This window comes from Muscardinus avellanarius (assembly GCF_963383645.1).
Source record: "Muscardinus avellanarius genome assembly, chromosome: 4".
NCBI lineage: Eukaryota > Metazoa > Chordata > Mammalia > Rodentia > Gliridae > Muscardinus > Muscardinus avellanarius.
The window spans coordinates 83,380,872-83,403,668 of NC_137789.1; the positions used below are offsets into that span (position 1 = coordinate 83,380,872).

A 22,797-nucleotide genomic window follows, 5' to 3' on the forward strand; every position below is an offset into this window, starting at 1 on the left:
CCCACCCTGTGACCCACCCCTCCCTGTACATATTAGTGAGATTGACTGAAGGTATGGACATAGCATCATTTGAACTTTCTTTCATCAGTTCTTCCCTACCCAACTCCCTACCCCAACCCTTCCACTATTCTGCTGGTCTCCTCTATCTAAGGTACCTTTTGTTTCCTATTTTCTTTCTAGCTTCCACATAAGAGAGAACTTTCTGAGACTGGCTGGTCTCACTTAGCATAACATTCTATACTTCATCTATTTTCCTGCAAATAATTTGTTCTTTATGCCTGAATTAAAGTTCATTGTGTGGATATGACACTTATTCATTATTCATCTGTTGATAGATACCTAGATTGGTTCCATAATTTGTCTATTGTGAATTGTGCTGCTATAAACATGGGTACACATATGTCACTATAATATTCTGGCTTTAATTCTTTTGAGAAGGTAATGAGAGGTGGTTTATCTGGGTCATATTGGGTTCTCTTCCTAGTCTTGAGAAACCTTTATACTGATCTCCACAGCGGTTATACTAATGTGTAGTCCCAGCAACAGTATGTAAGAGTGCCTATCTTCCTACATGCTGGCCAGCATTTAGGTGTGTGTGTGAGAGAGAGAGAGATGGAGGCAGGCAGGCAGGCAAACAGACAAACCTGGGAACACAGGCATTCTATCTCCAAGCTACACCCTAGCCCTATTTTTTTTTTTAATTTTGAAACACAGTCTTGTTATTAAGGGTCTCGACAAGTTGCTGAAGCTCCTCAAACCTGAGATTCCCTAGTCTCAACTTCCCAAGTGTTGGGATTACAAGTATGCACCAGTACACCTACTTTATTATTTATATTGATAAATGACATTCTAGGTGGTATTAGATGGACTCTCTTAAGAGTTTTTTTTTTGTTTTGTGTCTTTTGCGGTACTGGGGCTAGAACCCAGGGGCATTCTACCTCTGAGCTACACCCCCAGCCTTATTTTTTATTCTCTATTTGGAAACGAGTTTCACTGAGTAGCTGAGCCTGTCCTCGAACCACGATCCGCCCGTCTCAGCCTCACAAACGCTAGGGTTACACGTGTGTGCCACCACGCCTGGCTTGAATCTCTAGTTTTGATTTGCATTTTTCTGATTGCTAGTGATGTTCAGTATTTTTTTTTCATATGTTTATTGGCCACTAGTATTTCTTCTTTTGAGAAATGTCTGTTCAGTTTATTTGCCCATTTTTGATTAGGTTGTTTTCTTAGTGTTAAGTTTTAAAAATTCTTTATATACTCCAGATTAGTCTTGTCAGAGGAGTAGTTAGTAGATTTTCACCCATTCAGACTTTCAGTCAAATCTCTTCAGAGCTGACACTGTCCTCGAACTGCAATCCTCTTGTCTAAGCCTCCAAAATGCTGGGATTACAAGCATGTGCCACCACGCCCAACTCCCAGCCCAGTTATTTATTCTTTATTTTGAAACCGGGTCTCACTGAGTTGCAAAGGGCCTCACTAAGTAGCTGAGGCTGTCCACAAACCTGTGATATTCCTGTCTCAACCTTCCAAATGCTGGGATTACAAGAGTGCGCCACCAGGCCTGACTTCTCTTCAGTCTCTTATTTCCTTTGCTGCACAAAACTTTTCAACTTGATGCCAAGCCATCCATTGATTCTCAGTTTTATTTCCTGAGTTTTGGGGGTCTTACTTAGGAAGTCTTTACCAGTGCCTCTATGTTGGAGAACTGGTCTTTTGATAAGGAAGCTTAATCCATTTATATGTAAAATAATTATCAATAGCATCTTACTCAGTTTTTTTTCTGACAGCATTGAATTCTTTTGTCTGTGTGTGTGTTGTACTGGGTATTGAACCCAGGAGCATTCTACCCCTGAGCTCCACCCCAGCCCTATTTTTTTTTTTTTAATTGTGAAAGGGGGTCTCGTTAAGTTGCAGAGGGCCTCACTAAGTTCCTGAGGCTGGCTGTGAACCTGTGATCATATTCTCTCCGCCTTGCAAGTATGGGATCACAGGCATATGCCACGACTCCTGGCTTCTTTTTCTGTGTTGCTGTCTTCCTTTGTGTTTCATTGATGTGTTATAGTGACACACTTTGATTCCCCTCCTTTTCTTTAGGTAATTTCTTTGTGGCTCACCTGGGGCTTACATAAATGTCCATCCTTTTAAAATGGCAGACCTAATTCTCTTTTTTATTATTTTAGTTCAAAACATATTTATAAGCCCATTAAAATCTTTTTATGTTTGAGTATGTAGTTATTTTTAAGTCATCCCACCTTAGACTTTTCAATGTAATTCAGGTTTTTGATAATTAACATTTAGTTTGCTTGTTTATCTAGCATATTCCTCTGGGACAGTTCATTCAAATGGATAAACTACAGTGCCAAGGTCATGGTTTCCATCCCTCGTGAGGTTAAATTGGACATTACTCAGCAAAAACTGGAAACTGTTGTACTATTTCTTTAATTTATTGTGGTACTGAGTATTGAATCCAGGGACATTCTACCTCTAAGCTACACCTGAACTTTTTTACTTTTTATTTTTGAAAAGCCCTATTTTACTTTTTATTTTGAAACGGTGTCCCAGAGTTGCAGAGGGCCTTGCTAAGTTGCTGAGGCTGGACTTAAACCTGCAATCCTCTGGTATCAGCTTCCCACGTGCTGAGATTACTGGCACGTGCCATCATGCCCAGTTGTTGTACTTTATGATGAAAGAACTCACCATTGAAAACTTTGTTGTTACTTGGGATTGAACGCAGAGCTTGGGCATGTACTGCCACAGATCTGCACCCCTAGCTCCACAGCACTGAAATTACACACACACCAAGGAAGAACTAAAGTTTAGATGCTTTAGCTCCAAGGTCAGTAAACAGGGAGGAAACACAAAGCTCACTGTTTGGCCTATGTATAATGTAGTAGCATCATCATTATTTATGAAGGCTGTTTATTTATTTATTTGTTTGTTTGTTTGTTTATATTTATTTATTTTGTGGTACTGGGGATGGACCCCGGGGCAGTCTACCTCCGAGCTACACTCCCAGCCCTATTTTTATTCTTTATTTTGAAACAGGGTCTCACTGAGTTGCAAAAGGCCAAAGTAGCTGAGAGTGGCTGAGGCTGTCTGTGAACTGCGATCTTCCTGACTCAGCCTCCTAAATTCTGGGATTACAGAACTGCACCATCATGCCCAGCAAGGCTGGTTTTTTAAATGAATGTTTATTTTGTGCTAAGTTTAGTAGGAGAAATAGCTGCCCAGGCCTTCAAAGTCGAGAAAGCAGAATGAATTTGAAGAAGGCTGTTCTTAACAACTACCTCCCAAACTGGTTTCTGTCTTCCATTAGGTGAAAATCAGGAATTGGAGAAAATATTCTTCCTGGCTCTGTGCTCTGTGCTCTGTGGTGTGTGTGTGTGTGTGTGTGTGTGTGTGTGTGTGTGTCACTACGTAGTCTTCTTTCATAGGAAATTAGCATTCCAGAGTGGGCTTATGATCTGCTCAGATTCAAAATTTAACTACTATTTTTTAGCTGTGATATTGCCTCATCTGTAAAGAGTCCTATTATCCTAACGTATGGGCCTTTGGGTTAGGTCTAGACAGTCATGTCTAGTTATCTCTTATTGTGCTTTTCCTATTTTTGTCTGTTGAGTTACATGTTTTATTAAGTTGTAGGCCCTACTAATTAAGCCTAAATTAAACTTAATCCTTAGTCTTAGAGCCTCAAGTTTATGTTGTAGTTTTTTTTTTCATGGTATAGTACTTAAATATTTTCACATTATATAATCATATTTTCTTTCATGGTTTATGAATTTTATGTAGGAAAATCTTTTATCAGTTATAAAAATACTGCCTTTTTCTACCAATATTCTTATGTATTTTATTTATAAAGCTTTCAGATCTTTTAAGTCATTTGAAATTTATATATTTATATATCCATATTTTTTCAAATGGAGAGCCAATCATCACAAAATCAGCTTGTCAGATTTTACTTAGAAGCAAGAGCCTAGAATTGCCTTGATTTATAGGATACTTTGGAGGTTGATTCATATACAAAGACAGTGGAGTTTGCCACTGAAAAAGTCCATAGTAGTAGGGAATTCTATAGACACATAGTGATTGATGGTATCTTTCTGAGTACCAGAAAGATTATAGAAAAATTTTGGAATGAAATTTTTACTTTCTAGGAAATACCATAGTTTCTACAAATATTTACTGAATGCTGCTTTAAGCTGGATATTAAAGAGAGAGAAAATGATGGATAAAATGAATTTTCAATATTCAACATTAGAGCTTACAGTGTAGTACATAGGTCCACCAACTTACTTGGCTTGCCACTCCCTTTTCAGAAAAAAGAAAAATTTACTCAGTGCCCCTCCCCCCAATCTATCTTAATAGATGCAGCAGCAAATTTGCACTTTTATGTATCTATATTTTTTTTTCAGCACATCCCCCTGGGGGCAGTATCACCCACTTTGGGAACCTGTGGAGTGGGAAAGACAGGTATGCCTGCTTAAGTTATGATAATCTAGATGATAAATATTTACATAGACTCTAGTCGCTAGACTGCAGAGGTTTTTGGTAGCATGCCTGGCAATCAGGAAATAGCAGTTTTGAAGAGGGAAGGAATAGTGATGGGCAGACTTTTTTGTGAGAAAAAGCACCAGACAACACTGTGGAGGATAGATTTGAATGGGCTAAGACACTGCAGGAGGCCTATTAGGAGGGAGATATGGTGGGGGTCCAAAGGAGGAAGGAAAAGAACCCACAAGAAATATGTAGGAGGCACTAAAGGCAAGCCTTGATTAGGAGGAGAGACAGGGAAGAGTCAGTTAACACCCAGAATAATTGCTGGATGGCAGGCAGGGACCAGGCGTGGAGGGTGGAGAGGCAGTGGGGATGAGTCAAAATTAAGACGGCTGTGGGATGCTCCAGTGGGGGGTCCAGGCAGCCGCTGACTGTCGTGAACAGGAGGAAGTCTAGGCCAGATTCTGATTTGGGAATTGTCTGTATACTAATAGAAGTGGATATGAGAACCAAAGGAGAGATATAGAAATAGAAATGTTAGAGCTGGGTATGGTGGCACACGCTTGTAATCCTAGCATTTGGGAGGCTGAGACGGGAGGATTGTGGTTCGAGGACAGCCTCAGCTACTTAGGTAGGCCCTTTGCAACTCAGTCAGACCCTGTTTCAAAGTAAAGAATAATAATATAAAAAAAAATGACTAGGGGTGTAGCCCAGAGGTAGAATGCCCCTGGGTTCCATCCCCAGTACCACCACAAAAAAAAAAAAAAAAAAGAAAAGAAATAGAAAATAGAAAAGTTAGTCGAAGCCCAAACCTTAGGGCTGTCACATTGACCAGGCAAGTAGTAATTACTAACATAGTAATTGTAGTATTATGCATGAGCTAGTTTTAAGTCCTCATAGTGACTAGGGACATGTGCCATTCTTATTCCCATTTTATTAATGAGGAAACAGGCCCAGGAGGGCTGTGACCCACTCCCGCGGTCATGGTGAAGTCAGAATGTCAGGCTCCAGAGCCTGAGGCCTTAGATGTGCTGTGCAGCTGGGGAGGAGCCATGAGGGGCAGAGTGTGGAGGACAAGGACAGGGCCTCAAGGTGGGGAGGGGGCCCAAGCAAGGAGCTGGTGTGGGACGCAGAGCAGGCAGTGTGGCCTGAAGAGTGTAGCGGCCTCCTGAGACGGGGTGGGCAAGCTCCTGGCTCGAATGTGAGTGGGGAGACGGTCTGGACTGGGGATAGGAGTGCTGAGAAGAGCTGAGTTGCCCAACCAAGTTGCAGGCTTGGTCTTCACAGAATATGGAGGTACTTATGTGAAAGAGAAAGCCGGGGTGGAGAGGAGAGTGGGGCAAGTCAGTGGGGAAACTCCAGGAAAGAGCACTGACCCATCCACCAGGGCCCCTCCACATGGCCACTTGTGCGCCGTGTCCCCACGAGCCCCTGGCTTCCTTCTTGCCTGTACCGAGCCGAATCCTTCCATACTTCTGTTGGAATCTCATTTTTCTGTCGTCCTTGCAAGGATGTATCTTATCTCTCTCCAAGCTGTAGACCTCTCCAGGCAATCCTATGTGCCTATGTGCTGAGGACTTACCAGGAGGTATTCCAGCTTGGAATCTTGACCACCCAGCTCCCTCCACTCAGCTGATCTCTCCACATCTCCTGTGTGTGGGGGAAGTGGGTAGTAGGGGTGAACCAGGAGTGTTCTGCCTCAGCACTATACCCCCAGTCCTATTTTCTTATTTTGAAATAGGGTTTTACTAAGTTGCTGAGGCTGGCATTGAACCTGCAATGCTCCTGTTTCAGCTTCCCAACTACCAGGATTACAAGTATACACCACCGTGCCTGGCTGGCCGCGTCTTTGTTTACATCTTACATGCTCAGCATGTCCGTAACTGGAGTCATTTTGGGGTCACTTGGATTACAAATACCTTTCTTCAAGCTGCACCTCATCCCGCTCCCCACCAACACATACATTCTTATCTTGTAGGTGTTAGCTTTGGTACCACCTCCTCAAAATCCATAACCCTCCAAGACTCCCACTGCCCCATTACGTACTTACTACATTTTAGTTGCCACTGATGGTCTGTTTTCATTGATATAAGCTACTAGAGGACAGGGTTTATATCTTAATTACAATTATATTCATGTAGTGAAAAATGAGATCAGAAGCTGTGGAAGCAAAGGCACACCAAGGGACTAACACCGTGAGAGGGGAGCAGGTTCCCTGGGATGGGAATGGAGGAGGCCGGAGGAGGTGCTCATCTGATCTTGTGGATGGATTACACAAGGGAGGGAGACTGGGGACAGTTTTCATGGGACAGCAGGAGGTGAGATGGGGTGATGAGGGTGAGGGGCTCAGGCTGGAGGCTTCAGCTGAGTGATGAAGACACAGTAAGGGAGGTGACCAGGGTGACTACCCTGACTGAGGGCAGAAGCACTGCGTGGGTCTCTCCCACTACTGAGAGCTGTCTAGACTTTGTATCTTTGTAGACATAGATTTCTTCAGGATGGTTTAGGTCTGCAAACCATTTTTACTTTTAAACTATGAAGTTAGTCTGTTTGCCTATAATAAAAAATAGTGGGATCTAAAGATACTTACAAGGTTGGGAGCTAACATATACATATCCCTTTATCTTATATTTCCTAAACATCGTGGCACACGCTTGTAATCTCAGTAATTGGGAGGCTGAGAAAGGAAGATGGCATAGGTTCGAAGCCAGCCTCAGCTACTTACTGAGGCTCTCAGCAACTTAGGCCCTGTTTCCAAATAAAATATAAATTAGGTCAGAGAGTGTAGCCCGGAAGTAGAAGGCCCCTGGGTTTTACCCCCAGTACCACACACACACAAAAAAAAAAAAAAAAAAAAAGAAAGAAAGAAAGAAAGAAAGGAAGAAAGAAAAGAAAAGAAAGATTGAGATTAAACTCTTTGTGCTTTATTTTTTTAGGTTGAAAAATGCCCATATTACTTTGAATAATATAAATGAAAATATGCTTATTTGAAAGTTTTGTTGTGAAACTTAATTCATTCTTTAGGTTGGCAAATTCTGATAATAAAAGAATGGTGAAATCTTCCAACAAAAGAATTTTCTAGGTACTGCTTCTCTTTTCAGACATTGGGACACATCCACTGAAGAGCACAGTGCTTTCGCAGTAACCATGTAAAGACACCATGCACATACATGTATCTACACATACACTCAGATAAAAAGTGGGTTACAATTTTTACCAGAAGCAGTTGCATCTTTATAAAATATGAATTTGGTCTGTCATAGCACTGGGGAAATATTCAGACTGAACTGGTTGGGAGGAAGGAAGGGGTAGCTGAGGAACAATGGAAATTTATTTTTGGGGTAATCAGTTACTGAACTGAACTCATGCAAAACAAAAGTGGTCCGGGTTTGTTCCTGTGAAGGTACAAGCTTTGGGCAGTATGGGCTCTTCTAGGGTATCCTCTGCCACTGGGGGATGCTACTGTTATTGTAAATATCCTATCTTTCTAAAGCAGCCATATCCCATTTGTTCTCAAAAGTATCACCATCAGCGGCTACAACTTATATTGTGAATATGTAGCTGTCAAAGGAAGGGAGCATCTGTTATTAAAATAGACCAAGTATTACTCCAGCAGGAGATATTACTACCTCTTAATTCCCTATGCTAGACGTAGTCCATGAAATCTTTGATTATTAATAAATATATTTGAAAACTATGCTTCAACTGATTTCTCAGATAAGGACTGAATCAAATCCTTATAGAGAGCAGAGTTCATGAATCGGGGATACGAGTCTCTGTGCATTAGGGTGTAAATCTGAAGTTGAGCATCATCGAATATGTGTTGGGATGGCTCCACCATGTTCCTGTTGATGACCTCTCTTACTCGAGAGTCCAAGCTGACCTATAAATCAAAGCAGATGAGTTGTGTTAGGTACTTCTCTTTAGAAATCCACCCCAAACACCCACAGCTTGTTTTGTCTTATAAAAATTCCAAACCAAACAAGGTCACCCAAAAATCCCATCTCCAAAAGAGAAACTAAGCTGGGCGTGGTGCACGCTTGTAATCCCAGTACTTGGGAGGCTGAGACAGGAGGATCTGGGTTTGCAGACAGCCTCAGTTACTTAGTAAGGCTCTTTGCAACTCAGTGAGACCCTGTTTCAAAATAAAGAATAAAAAATAGGGCTGAGTGTGTAGGTGTGTAGCTTGGAGGTAAAATGTCCCTGGGTTCCACCCCCAGTACCACACACACACACACACAGATAAATTAAAGCACGAGGACAGGACTTCTCAAGCTCCAATGACATCTGGAGCCCTGCAGGGCTTGGTGAGCAGACTGCAGAGTCGCAGCCCCAGAGTTAAAGGCTCAGTAGGTCTAGGGAGGGGCAGATTTTATATTTCTCACAAGTTCTAAGTAATGCTAGGGGATCATACTGCTTTATAAAACCATGACATTTTATTGCTTCTTTAAAATGAGTGTATAATAAATAGCTGGGCATGGTGGTACCTGCCTATAGTCCCAGCACTTAGGAGGCTGAGGCTAAGACAGGAGGATACCAGTTCCCAGCCAGCCTCAATAACTTAGTGAGACCCTGTTTCAAAGTATAAAATAAAAAGGGGTAGGCACATAGCACAGAGTAGAATATCCCTGGGCACTATAATTCCTTTTGTCTGGGGGCAGGTAAAATGATAGATTTACTCCTTGCTAACTTCCCAGTAAGGTGAAGGCTAAAACCTAGATGCTGCAGCCTTCCACCCAGCCAGAACATGGTCACAAGGTTTCTGAGAACGAGTGCCAGGCTAACTACATGGTTAGGCACAGCAGTGATGTGGGAGCCTAAAATCACAGTCTAAAACCAAACCATGCTTGGGTTTAAATCCCACCTCTCACTGTTGAGTTATGGGGCTTTGGGCAAGGTGTCCATATTCATTTAGACAGGAATTTCTACTAAGGAGCTCATATTATAAAGGGAAGTGATGATCATGGATGGTAGCTTCTAGGTTTGTCAGAGGTTTAATGAGAATTTCCTGAAAGTGCTCAGAATCCACTTAAGCCCTGGGAGGTGACTTCTGTTGTTGCTCTGATGTTCTGCCCATCCCAGAGAGAACTGTCTCAGAGACCAGGGAAAACTACTGGGCTAAGCCCTCCTGCAGGACACCAGGAAAATGAGTCTAAGCTGGCGCTGCAGCATCAGACACCCCTATCTTCTCTTCTGAGTACAGAACCTAAGCTGGTCCATCTGTATCATCTGGCTGTGGTAGTTCTAATGTCATACAATGTAGATTGTTAATTATAAAACTGAGAATATGACTAGTTAACCTTTTTGTTTTGATGGTGGGGTACTGGGGATTGAACTCAGGGACATTCTACCTCTGAGCTACACCCCAGCTGTTTTTGTTTTGAAAAGCAGGGTCTTGCTAGGTTGATCAGAGTTTTGCTTGTTGCTGAGGCTGGCCTCAAACCTGCAATCATGCCTCGGCCTCCCAAGTACTGGGATTATAGGCATGCACCACCACTTCTGACTTAGCTAAGGCATTTAAGTCTGACTCCAGTAAAAATTTCCAGATGCATATATTTGTCTTTTCCCTGGAAAGCTCCTCTTACCTCCCCACTGGTGGTACGGCCACATCCAATACATGCAAAATAGGCTCCCAGCATCTCCAGGTTGCCTCCTGTAGCTTGTGAAGGAACAGAGACCTCCAGCTCCAACCCAACTCAGTGTCCTGCTTATCTTTCATGACCCCTCTGGCTCTATCAGTTACAAATTTCTGCCAGTCTTATTTTATCTGTCCTGAGGATTGAACTCAGGAAATTCCACCTCTTAGCTACACTGCCAGCCTTATTTGTTTATTTATTTATTTATTTATTTACTATGTTTATATGCAAAGGGCCTCACTCCGTTGCTAAGCCTGGCCTCCAAGCTGAGACCTCTGTCTCAGCCTCTCAGGCACTGGGGTTACAGGGATCCTATTTCTTTCACACTCACATGTGTCCACCCTCCCTTGCTGACAGGACATTAGCAGACCACTATAGGCTTCTGGGTCTGGGAGCAGCCTTCTCACTGGTCTGCCACCTGAAGCACATGCCATAGTTGGCCAAGGGGCCTCTTCCTAAAGTGCAACCTGACCAGACACTCCAGCTTCTACCTGGCTCTAGGATTAAGTTCAAATCTCACCTGTTCCAGGGTTAGGCTTCTGAGGCCTGTGATGCTCTGTTTCGCCTAATTCCCAATCCATCTCACCACTCCATTCAAAAGCTGTTCTGAAGCCAGGCGTGGTGGCACATGCTTGTTATGGCAGTAGTTAGGAGGCTGAGGCAGGAGGACTGCAGGCTTGAAGGTAGCCCCAGTAACTTAGCAAGGCCCTCCACACGTTAGTGAGACCCTGTTTCCAAATAAGAAATAAAATTGGGTTGGGGGTATAACTTGGAAGTAGAATGCCTCTGGGTTCAATCCTCAATACCAAAAATATAAACAAATAAAGCTGTTCTGCACTGCTCAGGATTTATTTATGTATTTAATTAATTAATTAATTTATTTATTTATTTTGGTGGTACTGTGGTTCCTGGAAGCCCTTCTGCCTCCGGGCTACACTCCCAGACCTATTTTATACTTCTTTTTTATTTGGAAACAGGGTCTCTTAAGCCAGCACGGCTGGCTTTGAACGTGTGCGATCATCCTGTCTCCGCCTCCCAAGCGCAGGGATTACAAGCGTGCACCACCACGCCCGGCAACTGCTCAGGATTTAAGGAAGGAGCTAGGAATACTTTTTTATTTTAATGTATTTATTTTTTAGGTAGCACTGGGGATTGAACCCAGAAGCATCCTACCTCTGAACTACACCCACCTGCCCTTTATTTTAAAATTTTCTATTGAAACAGGGTCTTGCTCAGTTGCTAAAAGTCTTGCTAAATTGCTGAGACTGTCCTTGAACCTGCAATCCTTCTGCCTCAGCCTCCCAAGCACTGGGACTGCAGGCGTGCACTACTGTGCCTGGATATCTTAGTTTTGTTCTTCTATCTGGGGTAAACTTTTCCATTTGGATTTAAAATGTCCGACCAAACCTTATGTGTCAGACAACGCAGCCAGGTTTGGAGGTTCAGCATGCCAGGAGGTGGTGGGTCGGCACTGTATCTGTCCCTTCAGCCTCCACTTCCCAGCTGCCATCAGGTGAGAGAAGCTTTTGCTCCAGCATGCTCACTGCTGAACCGTTTCTGTCTTGCAGCCAGTCACCCATGGACTAAACCCTCAGAAACCTCTAAAGCCACAAGCCCCAAATAAACCTTCCTCCTTCTAAGTTGTGCTTGTCAGGTATCTTGGTCACGGTGACAAAAAAGCTGAATCAAACACTTGAGGTCCTGGTTTAAATGTCACCACCATGGCCCCCAGCACAGGGGCCTCCAATCACCACCTGGCTGGAGGGAAAGCCCTTTTGTGCCCTCGCCCCTGGAACTTGTCCAGGGCAACACTCATCACAAAACTCTTCACAGATTTCAGGGGGCACTTTTTTGATACTGAGGATTGAACCCAGGAGCATTCTATTTCCAAGCTATACTTCCAGCCCTTTTTATTTTTTAATTTTTATTATTTTTAATTTTTTTGTGGTACTGGGGAGGGAACCCAAGGGCATTCTATCTCTGAGTCACACCCCTCGGCCCTATTTTTTTTTTATTGTTTAATTTTTGAAACAGGTCTCACTGAGTTACAAAGGTCCTCACTAAGTGTCTGAGGCTGTCCACAAACCATGATCCTCTTGTCTCAGCCTCCCAAATGATAGGATTACAAGCATGTGCCACCATACCCAACTTTTTATTTATTTTTATTCTGAAACAGTGTCTTGCCAAGTTGCTGAAGCTGGCCTCAAACTTGTGATTCTCCTCTCTTAGCCTCCAAAGTATTGGGATTACAGGTGTGTGCCACCATGCCTGGCTCACCTGGGGCCCATCTGTGGGACATAGTCAGATGACTCAAATGCTATGAACTGGGGCAGAGTAGTTTTCTATATTTTAGCATAGCCATCACTGTTCAAGGTAAACATGACCAAACCCAGAAAAGGTTAATTTTACCAAGGGCTCCTTGGGGAGATCTTTTTGTGGGCACACACCTCTTTAGGAGAAAGAATAGAAATGTAATCTTCATAGATTATCCTTGCTTTCTCTTCAATAATGTTTTTATTAGCTTCCTTTTTCAGTTCTTCACAGGCCATCCAGAAAAGCATATTTTCTTCACTGAATTCTGTTCGGAGGAACTCACGGAAAGCGTTTCTTCCTGCTGGAGTGATCATTAAGTTGTCAAATGACTGAGCCCAGGCGTTGACTTCTTCCAGAGTAGGAGTTGGGCTTAGGGAGGCCAAAAAAAAAAAGGAAGAAAGTGAGCTGTTATTGGTAGTTAATTCAAATTTCCTCACTAGAAATGTACTTCTCTGATGATGAAAAATGTACAAAGTTTGGCCCTTTGAGGAGGGAAAAGGCTATTATTTCCTTAGGCCTCTGGCAAAAATAAGAGTACAAAAGTTTGAAACTATCTGGTTGGATTACATGACTACTGCCAGAATTCATGAAAACCAAGTTTCTAGAATAAATGATAGCTCCAAACTTCTTTTCATCTGGACACATCTGGCAACATTTGTTGTTGTTGTACTGGGGATGGAACCCATGGGCATTCTACCTCTGAGCTACATCCCCAGAGATACACACACACACACACACACACACACACACACACACACACACATATATATATATATATATATATATATATATATATATATAAATTTTTTATTGGAAACAGAGTCTCACTAGGGTGCAGAGAGCCTCACTAAGTAGCTGAGGTGGGCTTTGAACCTACATGATCTTCCTGTCTCAGCCTCCCAAATACTGGAATTACAAGTGTGTGCCACTACGCCTGGCCTTATATTTTATTCTTTATTTTGAAACAGGTTCTCACTGAGTTGCAAAGGGCCTAAGTAGCTAGGCTGTCCGTGAACCATGATCCTCCTGTCTCAGCCTCCCAAATGCTGGGATTACAAACAAGTGCGTGCCATCACATCTGGCTTAGGCAATAAAAATCCTACTACCAACTAACCCCACACTCCCTAATCATGACAGGACCAAGTCAGACTTAACACTACACCTGAAGAACAGTAACAGGACAGTGTCCATTTAATACTTTAATCCATTTAATACTTTAAAAATACTATTTAGACAAAAATGGTGACTCATGCTTGTAATATCAGTACTTAAGAGGCTGGGGAAGGAGGACCACAGGCTCAAGGCCAGCCTCAGCATCTTAGTGAGACCCTCAGCAACTTAATGGGACCCTATTTCAAAAATAAAAAATAGAGACTTCTGGGAAGATGGAAACAGAGGGAAGCAGCACATATCAGTCCTGCTGACACCTGCTCTCTATCACTGTGAAAACATCGTCTTGACAAAAGAAAGAAACCAGCATAAAACAGAAAACAGAGCACTGAGAATTGAAAGGCAGTGGAAACAAAGCTAGAAGGCAGAGCAGAGAACAGAAAAGTACGTGGCCACCTCCAACAGCTGCCACTGAGGGTGCTGTGGTGGCACCATCTTGCATCACCTGACCAGATCTAAGTATGAAGGCTCCAGAGATACCAGCAAAAAATCAGTGACTTGAAACGAGGTAAGTGGCTTCTTGCAGCAGTGGTAGCTGAGCTCACCGTGCCCACCAGATATCCAGAGATGCGCTTAACAACACTGTAAGTGAACCGGCCATCCCCACGGGAGACCACCCGGCACAGCAGCAGGGCCTCATGCAAACAATGATAAGACTTTGGGGTTCGCCCTGGTGAAGGTGGGAGTGGAGTATGCTGTGAACTTAGCAGAGGCATGGATCAGGCAAAAAGTTTTTACAGTTCCTAGGACTCACAGACCTAACAGGGCCTCTGAAGAATGCCACAGATCACCCAATTGTGATGACCGGGAAGGAGTCAGATCAACCCAGCCCTAGCTGTGAAGAACAGGGACTCCTACATATACATTGGGTCTGGTCCCAGTGGCATCCACCACCTACTCAGATGGGAAGAGATGCAGACTCAGGAACTGTGGAAAGTGTGGAGATCTGCGCTTAACACTAGATCCAGCTCCAGTGATACTGGCCACCTGTGTGAACTGAAAAAGTCTTAGAGACATGTCCTTTTTAGGAGCTCAAAGATGCAGGCTTGCAGAGGAAAGGTGCTGGTGGCACTTGGCACCTGCACGGAGAGAGACACCAGGCCAGGGTCCCAATCACTGAAGGGTACCAAAAAGTGGGGTTATAAACTAACCAATAACAATCAAAGAGATCGAGGCAGCAATAAAGAGCCTATCATCAAAGAAAAGCCCAGGACCAGATAGTTTTTCAATTGAATTTTATAAAACCTTTATTGAAGAGCTAATCCCAATACTCCTCTATCTATTCCAAGAAATAGAAAAAAGGAACTCTCCCAAATACATTCTATGAAGCCAACATCACATTAATAACCAAAACCAATAAAGACAACTCAATAAAAGAACTTAGATGCAAAATTGCTAATATATATATATATATATATATATATATATATATATATAAACTAGCAACATGCTTTAAAAACCACATCAAGAAAACCATACACCATGACCAAGTAGGATTCATCCCAGGGATGCAAGGCTGGTTCAACATATGTAAAACAATGCATGTAATTCATCACATAAACAGAACCAAAGACAAAAATCACATAATCATTTCAATAGATGCTTAAAAAGTATTCGATAAAATCCAACACCCATTTATACTAAAAGCATTACAGAGAACTGAAATAGAAGGAACATACCTCAACATCATAAAGGCAATTTACAATAGGCCCACAGCCAACATCATATTAAAAGGAGAAAAGCTTCAAGAATTCCCCTTAAGAACAGGAACAAGATAAGGATGTTCATTATCACCACTTCTTTTCAATATAGTGTTTGAGACTCTAGCCAGAGCAATAAGGCTAGAAATTAAAGAGAAAGAAAATTAAGGAGTAATTAATTAAAAGAAGAAATTAAATTAATTAAGAGAAAGAAATTAAAGGAGTAAAAATAGGAAAAGAAGAACTCAAACTATTCCTAATTGCAGTTAACATAATAATATACTTAGAAGACCCAACAAACTCAACCAAATGTTTATAGAACTGATCAAGAATTCAGCAGTGTCCGGATACAAAATCAATCTTAAAAAATCAGAAGCTTTCCTGGATGCCAACCACAAAGCCACTGAAAAAGAAATACAGAAAACACTTTCACTCAGGATATTACACAAAAAATACTTAGGAATAAACCTAACTAACTAACATAAAAGATCTGTGCAAAGAAAATTATAAAACATTGAAAAAATAAATCAAAGAAGACCTTAGGAGATGAGCAGATTTTCCATGTTCATGGATAGGCAGAATAAATATCATCAAAATGGCCAAACTTTCAAAAGTGGTTTACAGATTCAACATAATACCCATTAAATTACCAAGGTTATTCCTCATAGATATAGGAAAATTTGTCCTTAAATTCATTTATAACAACAAAAACCGCAGAATAACCAAAGTAGTTCTCAGCAGCAAGAACCATGCAGGAGGCATCCCAATACCCAACTTCAAACTATTAAAAAGCCATACTAATAGAAACAGTATGGTATTGGTGCAAAAACAGACACATAGACCACTGGAGCAGAATGGAAGACTCAGAATCAAATCTGCACATTTACAGCCAAATGATACTTGACAAAGGGGCCAAAAACATACACTGGAAAAAAGATAGCCTCTTCAACAAATGGTGATGGCAAAACTGGTTAACTATATGCAGAAAAATGGAAATAAACCCCACTTTCTCACCCTACACAAGAGTCAATTCAAGATGGACCAAAGACTTGGAAATTAGACTAGAGACCTTGAAGCTCCTTGTAGAGGGCATAGGTCTAACACTTCAACACATAAGCATAGGTAAAAACTTTCTCAACAAGACTCCAAAGCCATAAGAAGTTAAAATGAGAGTCAATATATGGGATTTCATTTAACTGAAGAGCCTCTGCACAGCAAAGGAAACTATCAAGAATCTCAACGGAGAACCAACAGAATGGGAGAGAATTTTGCCAAATATTCCTTTGATAGAGCACTAATATCTAAAATATACAGAGAACTCAAGAAACTTGCCACTAAGAAAACAAATAACCAAATAAAAATTGGGTGAGACACTAAATAGACACTTCACAAAAGAAGAAATTCAAATGGTCGATAAATGTATGAACAATGTTCAACATCATTGGCAATGAGACAGATGTAAATCAAAACTATCCTGAGATTTCACCTAACTCCAACTAGAATGGCAATCATTCAAAACACAAACAACAGCAAATGCAGGCAAGGATGTGGAGAAGTGGAAACTCTAAGACATTGTTGGTGGGATTGCAAATTAATGCAACCAGTTATTTATTTTTTTATTTATTTATTTAATTTATTTATTGTGGTACTGGGGATAGAACCCAGGGGCATTCTACCTCTGAGCTATACCCCGGCCCTATTTTTTATTCTTTTTTTATTTCTTTTTTGCGCATCTGGGGATGGAACCCAGGGGTATTCTACCTCCAAGCTACAACCCCTGCTCTATTTTTTATTCTTTGTTTTTGAAATAAGTGTCTTACTAATTTGGGGAGGGCCTCACTAAATAGCTGAGGCTGTCCACGAACCGCAATCCTTCAGTCTCAGCCTCCCGAATGTTGAGATTACAAGCATGTGCCACCACGCCCGGCCTATAATTTTTCATTTTTTAAACTTATGTTTTGTTCTTTTTCAAATTCATTAAAATAGTTTGTTAACTGTTTAATGCCTTAGATTGCTTTACTTATATATTGCTTAATTCTTGTCAAATAAGTTTAACTTTTTCTTTTCTTTTTTTCTTTTTTTCCTTTTTTTTGCAGTACCAGGGATGGAACCCAGGACCATTCTACCTCTGAACTACATCTCCAGCCCTCCTATTTTATTTATTTATTTATTTATTTATTTATTTATTTATTTATTTATTTATTGTATTGGGGATGGAACCCAGGAGCATTCTACCTCTGAGCTATACCCCTGGTCCTATTTTTTAGTCTTTTTTTTGAAATAGGGTCTCATTGAGTTGTAAAGGGCCTTACTAAGTAGCTGAAGCTGTCCTCGAATCATGATCCTCCAGTCTCTGCCTCCTGAATGCTGGAATTACAAGCATGTGCCACCACGCCTGACAACTTTTTGTTAAAATAATTTTTAAATTTTAAGATAGTGGTAGGTTTGTGCATCATTATAATACAAAGACTGATCCCATGTTTGGGGTTTCTTTTTGTGGCATGGGTATATCTTGTAATTAGACAGTGAGTGCTTGCACAATACTGTGACTATACTAAAAATCACTTGGTTTGGTAAGTTTTGTGATATGTAAATTTATCTCAACAAAAATTAAAGGGGAAAATTGAGAGGAAAAATAGTATAAAGGGATATCAAATACTGTTTACCCAGTTTCTCCATATGGGAACATCTTTAAATACTATAGTCAATATCACAGCTCTCCTAATCATTTTTGATACTTGGAGATAAAGAAAAATAATACTTAAGTAACTTTTTTGTGTGGTACTGGAGATGGAACCTAGGTGCATTCTACCTTCAAATTACACCCTCAGCCCTATGTTTTTATTATTTATATTGAAACAAGGTCTAAGTTGCAGAAGGGCTCATTAAGTAGCTGAGGCTGTCCAGGAACCTGCAGGCCTCCTGTCTCAGCCTCCCAAGTGCTGGGATTAGAAGCATGCACCACCACACCTGGCTTAAGTAACATTTTGGACTACTAGTTTAAGTAACATCTTGGACTACTAGTTTTTAAATTTTTTCTCTCATTAGTAAGCAATTGAAAGCTGGGCTTGGTAGTGCACGCTTGTAATCCCAGTACTTGAGAGGCTGAGACAGGAGGATCTCAGGTTTAAAGCTAGCCTGGACAACTTAGTGAAGCCCTCCACAACTTAGTGAGACCCTGTTTCGGAATAAGAAAGTCGGACTGGATGTGGAGCTTGGACATAGAATGCCTCTGGGTTCAATCCTCAGTACAAAAAAAAAAAAAAAGTAAGCAATTTAATATAAAACCTATACCAAGTGCTGTGTGCATATATGTCTCTATCACTCTGAACTACATTATGACGTGAGACTATAATGCACCAATAAAAGTATATTAAGACTATATAAGACCTATTTAAGCAGTGCTTTTAGGTTATTTAATGTCTACAATTATAAATGTATACTATTAAGAATAGGCATAAGAATTGTTAAGGGAAAATAAACCAGTTAGTAATATAGAAAGGAAAAATATAAAATTTGGCATTAAATAATTTATGCTTTTAAAATAATGCCGAGATTTAAAAACGTAACACTTTAGCCAGTTAGTATAAACTGACAAGTCCAGAAAAAATAGGCTTCTTCAATGTTCCTGAAAACCTAAACATATTGTTTCATTATGGTGTTTTTTTAATTTATTTATTTATTTATTTATTTATTTATTTATTTAGTGGTACTGTGGTGGAACCCAGCAGCTTTTCTACCTCCAGGCTATACTCCCAGACCCATTTTATACTTTATTTGGAAACAGGGTCTCACTAAGCTGCTGAGAGCCTCACTAAGTAGCTGAGGCTGGCTTTGAACCTGTGCAATCCGCCTGTCTCAGCCTCCCAAGCGCTGGGATTACAAGTGTGTGCTATGATGCCTGGCTTATGGTATTTTATTTTTAATGGTATGTCATATAAAAATAAAATTGCATCGTTTTGGCTCATCGAGAAGCATCAATTTATATTTTTGATTGGCAAAGGTTTTAGATTAATGAAATGAATTTCTTTTCCTGCACTACAATGAATGCAAAGGAGTTTTGCAGCTGGTAGTGGTGGTGCACATTTGTAGTCCCAAGCACTTGGAGGCTGAGATAGGAGGATCACAGGTATGAGGCTGGGTTCAGCAACTTAAAAGACTTTGTTTCAAAGTAAAAATTAAAAGGCAGGGGGTGTAGCTTGGAGGCACAATGCTCCTGGGTTCAAGCCCCAGTCCTAAAAAAAAAAAAAGTTTTGTACAGGAAAAATGTGATGCCACATTGAGATTTCCTACTACTATATAGTAGAGAACTCTGTTGAAACATAAAATGCAGAAAAAGAAAATACCTGTTATTTTTGGTAGTGAGTTAAAAAATAAAAAGCAAGCTCTCACCTTTCTTCACAGGCTGGCAGGTCTGCTATGAGCTCATGGGAAACCCTTGGGGGTCTCTGGTCTTCTTGGTTTCTAACAGTGAGGCTGCAAGAAACATGACATTCACATGTTTAACTGAGATCGGTCTGTGTCAAGGAAAGAGCCTTCTTTTCCCCAAATATTTTAAGATATTTGTGTTAGTGTTCCATCACTGTAACAAAATTCCTGAGATAATTAACTTTCGAAGAGAGGAGGTTTGCTTGAGAGGTTTACTTTGCCTCAGTCAGGGAGGGTCCCCATTGCTTTCGGCCTGTGGCGAGCACCGCAGTGGGAGCGCAGGACCGGGCAAGCCGCTCACCTCGAGCAAAGGAGCAGAGGGCAGGGCTGGGCTCCCTGTCCCCTGATGGGTCCCCCCCCAAGTCCTACCTCTCGGTCCCGCCTCTGGAGGGCGAGGCCAGTGGCACTCCTGGAAACAAACCTTTGCACGGGGTCCTTGAGGAACATTCAAGATCCAAACCATAGCAGTATGAAAGACACTTTGAATGCTGCGTTGCAGTCTCACAGTGCAGTTCACAGCGGCCGTGACACGCACACGGCACTGGGTGGGCTTCCCTCCCGCTCCCTCCCTCTCCCTCCCGCTCCTCCCCTGCCTCACACAGGGCGTAGAGATGGACAGGGATGTTCTCATGGTGTGTAGCGATGCTGATGGAAGTGACTCCTTCATTGATCCTCCCTCCCCCTCCCCCCTGATTCCTGCGACCACCTCCCTGGCTCCACTGGGGTTTCTTCTCCATTATTTAAAATTCCTTTTGTGTAGGCCGGGCGTGGTGGCGCACGCTTGTAATCCCCGCGCTTGGGAGGCAGAGACAGGAGGATCGCGCAGGTTCGAAGCCAGCCGCGCTGGTGTAAGAGACCCTGTTTCAAAAATATAAAATAGGTCTGGGAGTGTAGCCCGGAGGTAGAAGGGCTTCCAGGAACCCCAGTACCACCTAAATAAATAAATAAATAAAATTCCTTTTGTGTCCCGATCACTTTGTGTGTATATCCCGTAATTGTGTCATCCATTCATCTGTTGATGGAAAACGAGGTTGGTCCATAATCTGGCTGTTATGAACTGAGGGATTACAGAAGACCTATCGAGATCTATTATCTGGGTGTGGTGGGGGCACGCCTGTCATCTCAGTACAGAACGATAGCGGGTTCAAGGCTAGTCTCAGAAATTTAGTAAGACCCTGTCTCAAAATAAAAAGTACACTAGGGCTAGGGGTGTAGCTCCAAGGTAGAGCACCCCGGTGTTCAATCCTCAGTGCAAAAAAAAAAAAAAAAAAAAAAAGAGGGAGGAAGGAAGGTAGTTCACTATTGTATCTGCCAAGAGTTTGTTCCCTTTTCTAAATTTTGTACATTTCTCTGAAATTTATTCCAAGTAATTTTGTAATTATTATAAACGAAGTTTACATCTGTTTCTTCTAACTAGTTATTGATTGTTCATATGAAATCTATTAATATGAGCTGTCATTTATATGCCATAAAGTTTCTCTGTTTAAAGTGTATGCTTATCGCTTCTCGGCCTTTTGGCTAAGATCAAGTGTTAAAGTGTATGCTTCAGTGGATTTTGGTATTGTGTTCACAAGGTTGCACAAACATCTCTACGAACATCTCCGTGGCCCCCAGGGTCCTCCCACCTGTCAGTATCAGTCCTCATTACCTGCATCTCCCTCTCCTTCCTATCTCCACAGCTTTGCCTGTTCCCAATCACGCAGTGTGTGGTCTTTTGTGGTTGGCCTCTTCCATTTGGCACAGTGTCTCCACTGAGTGTGTAGCACTTATAACAACTTCCTCCCTTTGCCTGGCTGAGTAGTATTGCACTGGAGAACTCTGCAATCCATGTACCACTGGACAGTGGATGAGGCTCTGGATATCCCCACTCCTCAGCTGCATGTGCCAGGCTACTATGAACCCTCATTTCTCTGTGTAGATAGATACCTAGGAGTAGAATTGCTGAGCCGTATGAAAATTCTTTTTTTTTTTTTTTTAACATTTTGAGAAACTCCCAAACTGTTTTCCAAAGGAAACTCTCCTAGGAATATTTGAAGGATCCAGTTTCTCCATATCCTTGCCAAGAGTTGTTGTCTTTCTTAATTCTGCCTTCCTAAAGGGGTGTGACATGTGATCACATTGTGGCTTTGATCTGCCTTTTGTTAATGATGAATAATGTTGAACATCCTTTCATGTAATTATTAGCTATTATACATCTTCTTTGGAGTGATGTCTATTTATTTAAATTTAGTTTTAAAATTATGTGTGTGTGTGTGTGTGTGTGTGTGTGTGTGTGTGTCTGTCGGTCTGTCTGTCTGTCTGCCACTGGGGATTGAACTCAGGGGCATTCTACCTATAAGCCACATCCCTAACCCTATTTCTTTTTTAATTTGAAACAGGGTCTAAGTTGCTGAGGGCCTCATTAAGTTGTTGAGGCGGCTGAGAACTGGCAATCCCCCGTCTCAGTCTCCTAAGTACTGGGATAACAGATGTACACCACTGTACTTGCTTTATATTTAGAGTTTATTAGGTTTTTTGTGTGTGGATGCTTGGGGATGAAACCCAGGGCCTTGAAAATGCCAGGTTTCTTCACGAATTCTTTTGTGACTGCATCAGTTCTAGAAATAATTCTCTCAGGGTTTCCAGGTAGACTCTCATCATTGGCAAATAGGGAGAATTTTCACTCTGCCGATTCTTAGGCCTCCAATTGTTTTCTCTTGTCTAACTGTATTTGCCGATACCTCAAATACAATGTTGAGCCATAGTAAAGATTTGTGGACAACCTTGCCTTATTCTTGACTTTAGAAGAAATGCTTTTAATATCTCACTAATTTTTTGTCTTGTGGTACTGGGAATGGAACACTGGGGCATTCTACCTCTGAGCTCCATCCCCAGCCCAATCTTTTATTCTTTTTTTTTTAAATTTTATTTTATTGGTGCACTGTATTCATACATCATAGTGGGATACAAACTTTTGTAGACATACATGCACACATCGCCCAGTCAGCCCCCACCCGATCCCCACCCCATTCTCTCCCCATCCCTCCTTCCCATGCTTGGCTTAGTGGTTGACATCT

The 22,797-nt window shown here is 41.6% G+C and overlaps 1 protein-coding gene across 2 annotated transcripts in view; it reads right to left on the minus strand.

The window, feature by feature from the left end:
- Nucleotides 1-8,188: 8,188 nt before the first annotated feature.
- Nucleotides 8,189-22,797, minus strand: part of RGS20 (regulator of G protein signaling 20) — a gene marked incomplete at both ends in the record, with an annotated part of 107,340 nt that continues 92,731 nt past the window's right edge. For both annotated transcript variants that reach the window (XM_080695342.1, XM_080695343.1), the window contains 3 exons: nucleotides 8,189-8,377; nucleotides 12,578-12,812; nucleotides 19,706-19,789. In XM_080695342.1, coding sequence (XP_080551468.1) covers nucleotides 8,189-8,377; nucleotides 12,578-12,812; nucleotides 19,706-19,789 — 508 coding nt within the window. The remainder of the gene's footprint in view (nucleotides 8,378-12,577; nucleotides 12,813-19,705; nucleotides 19,790-22,797) is intronic.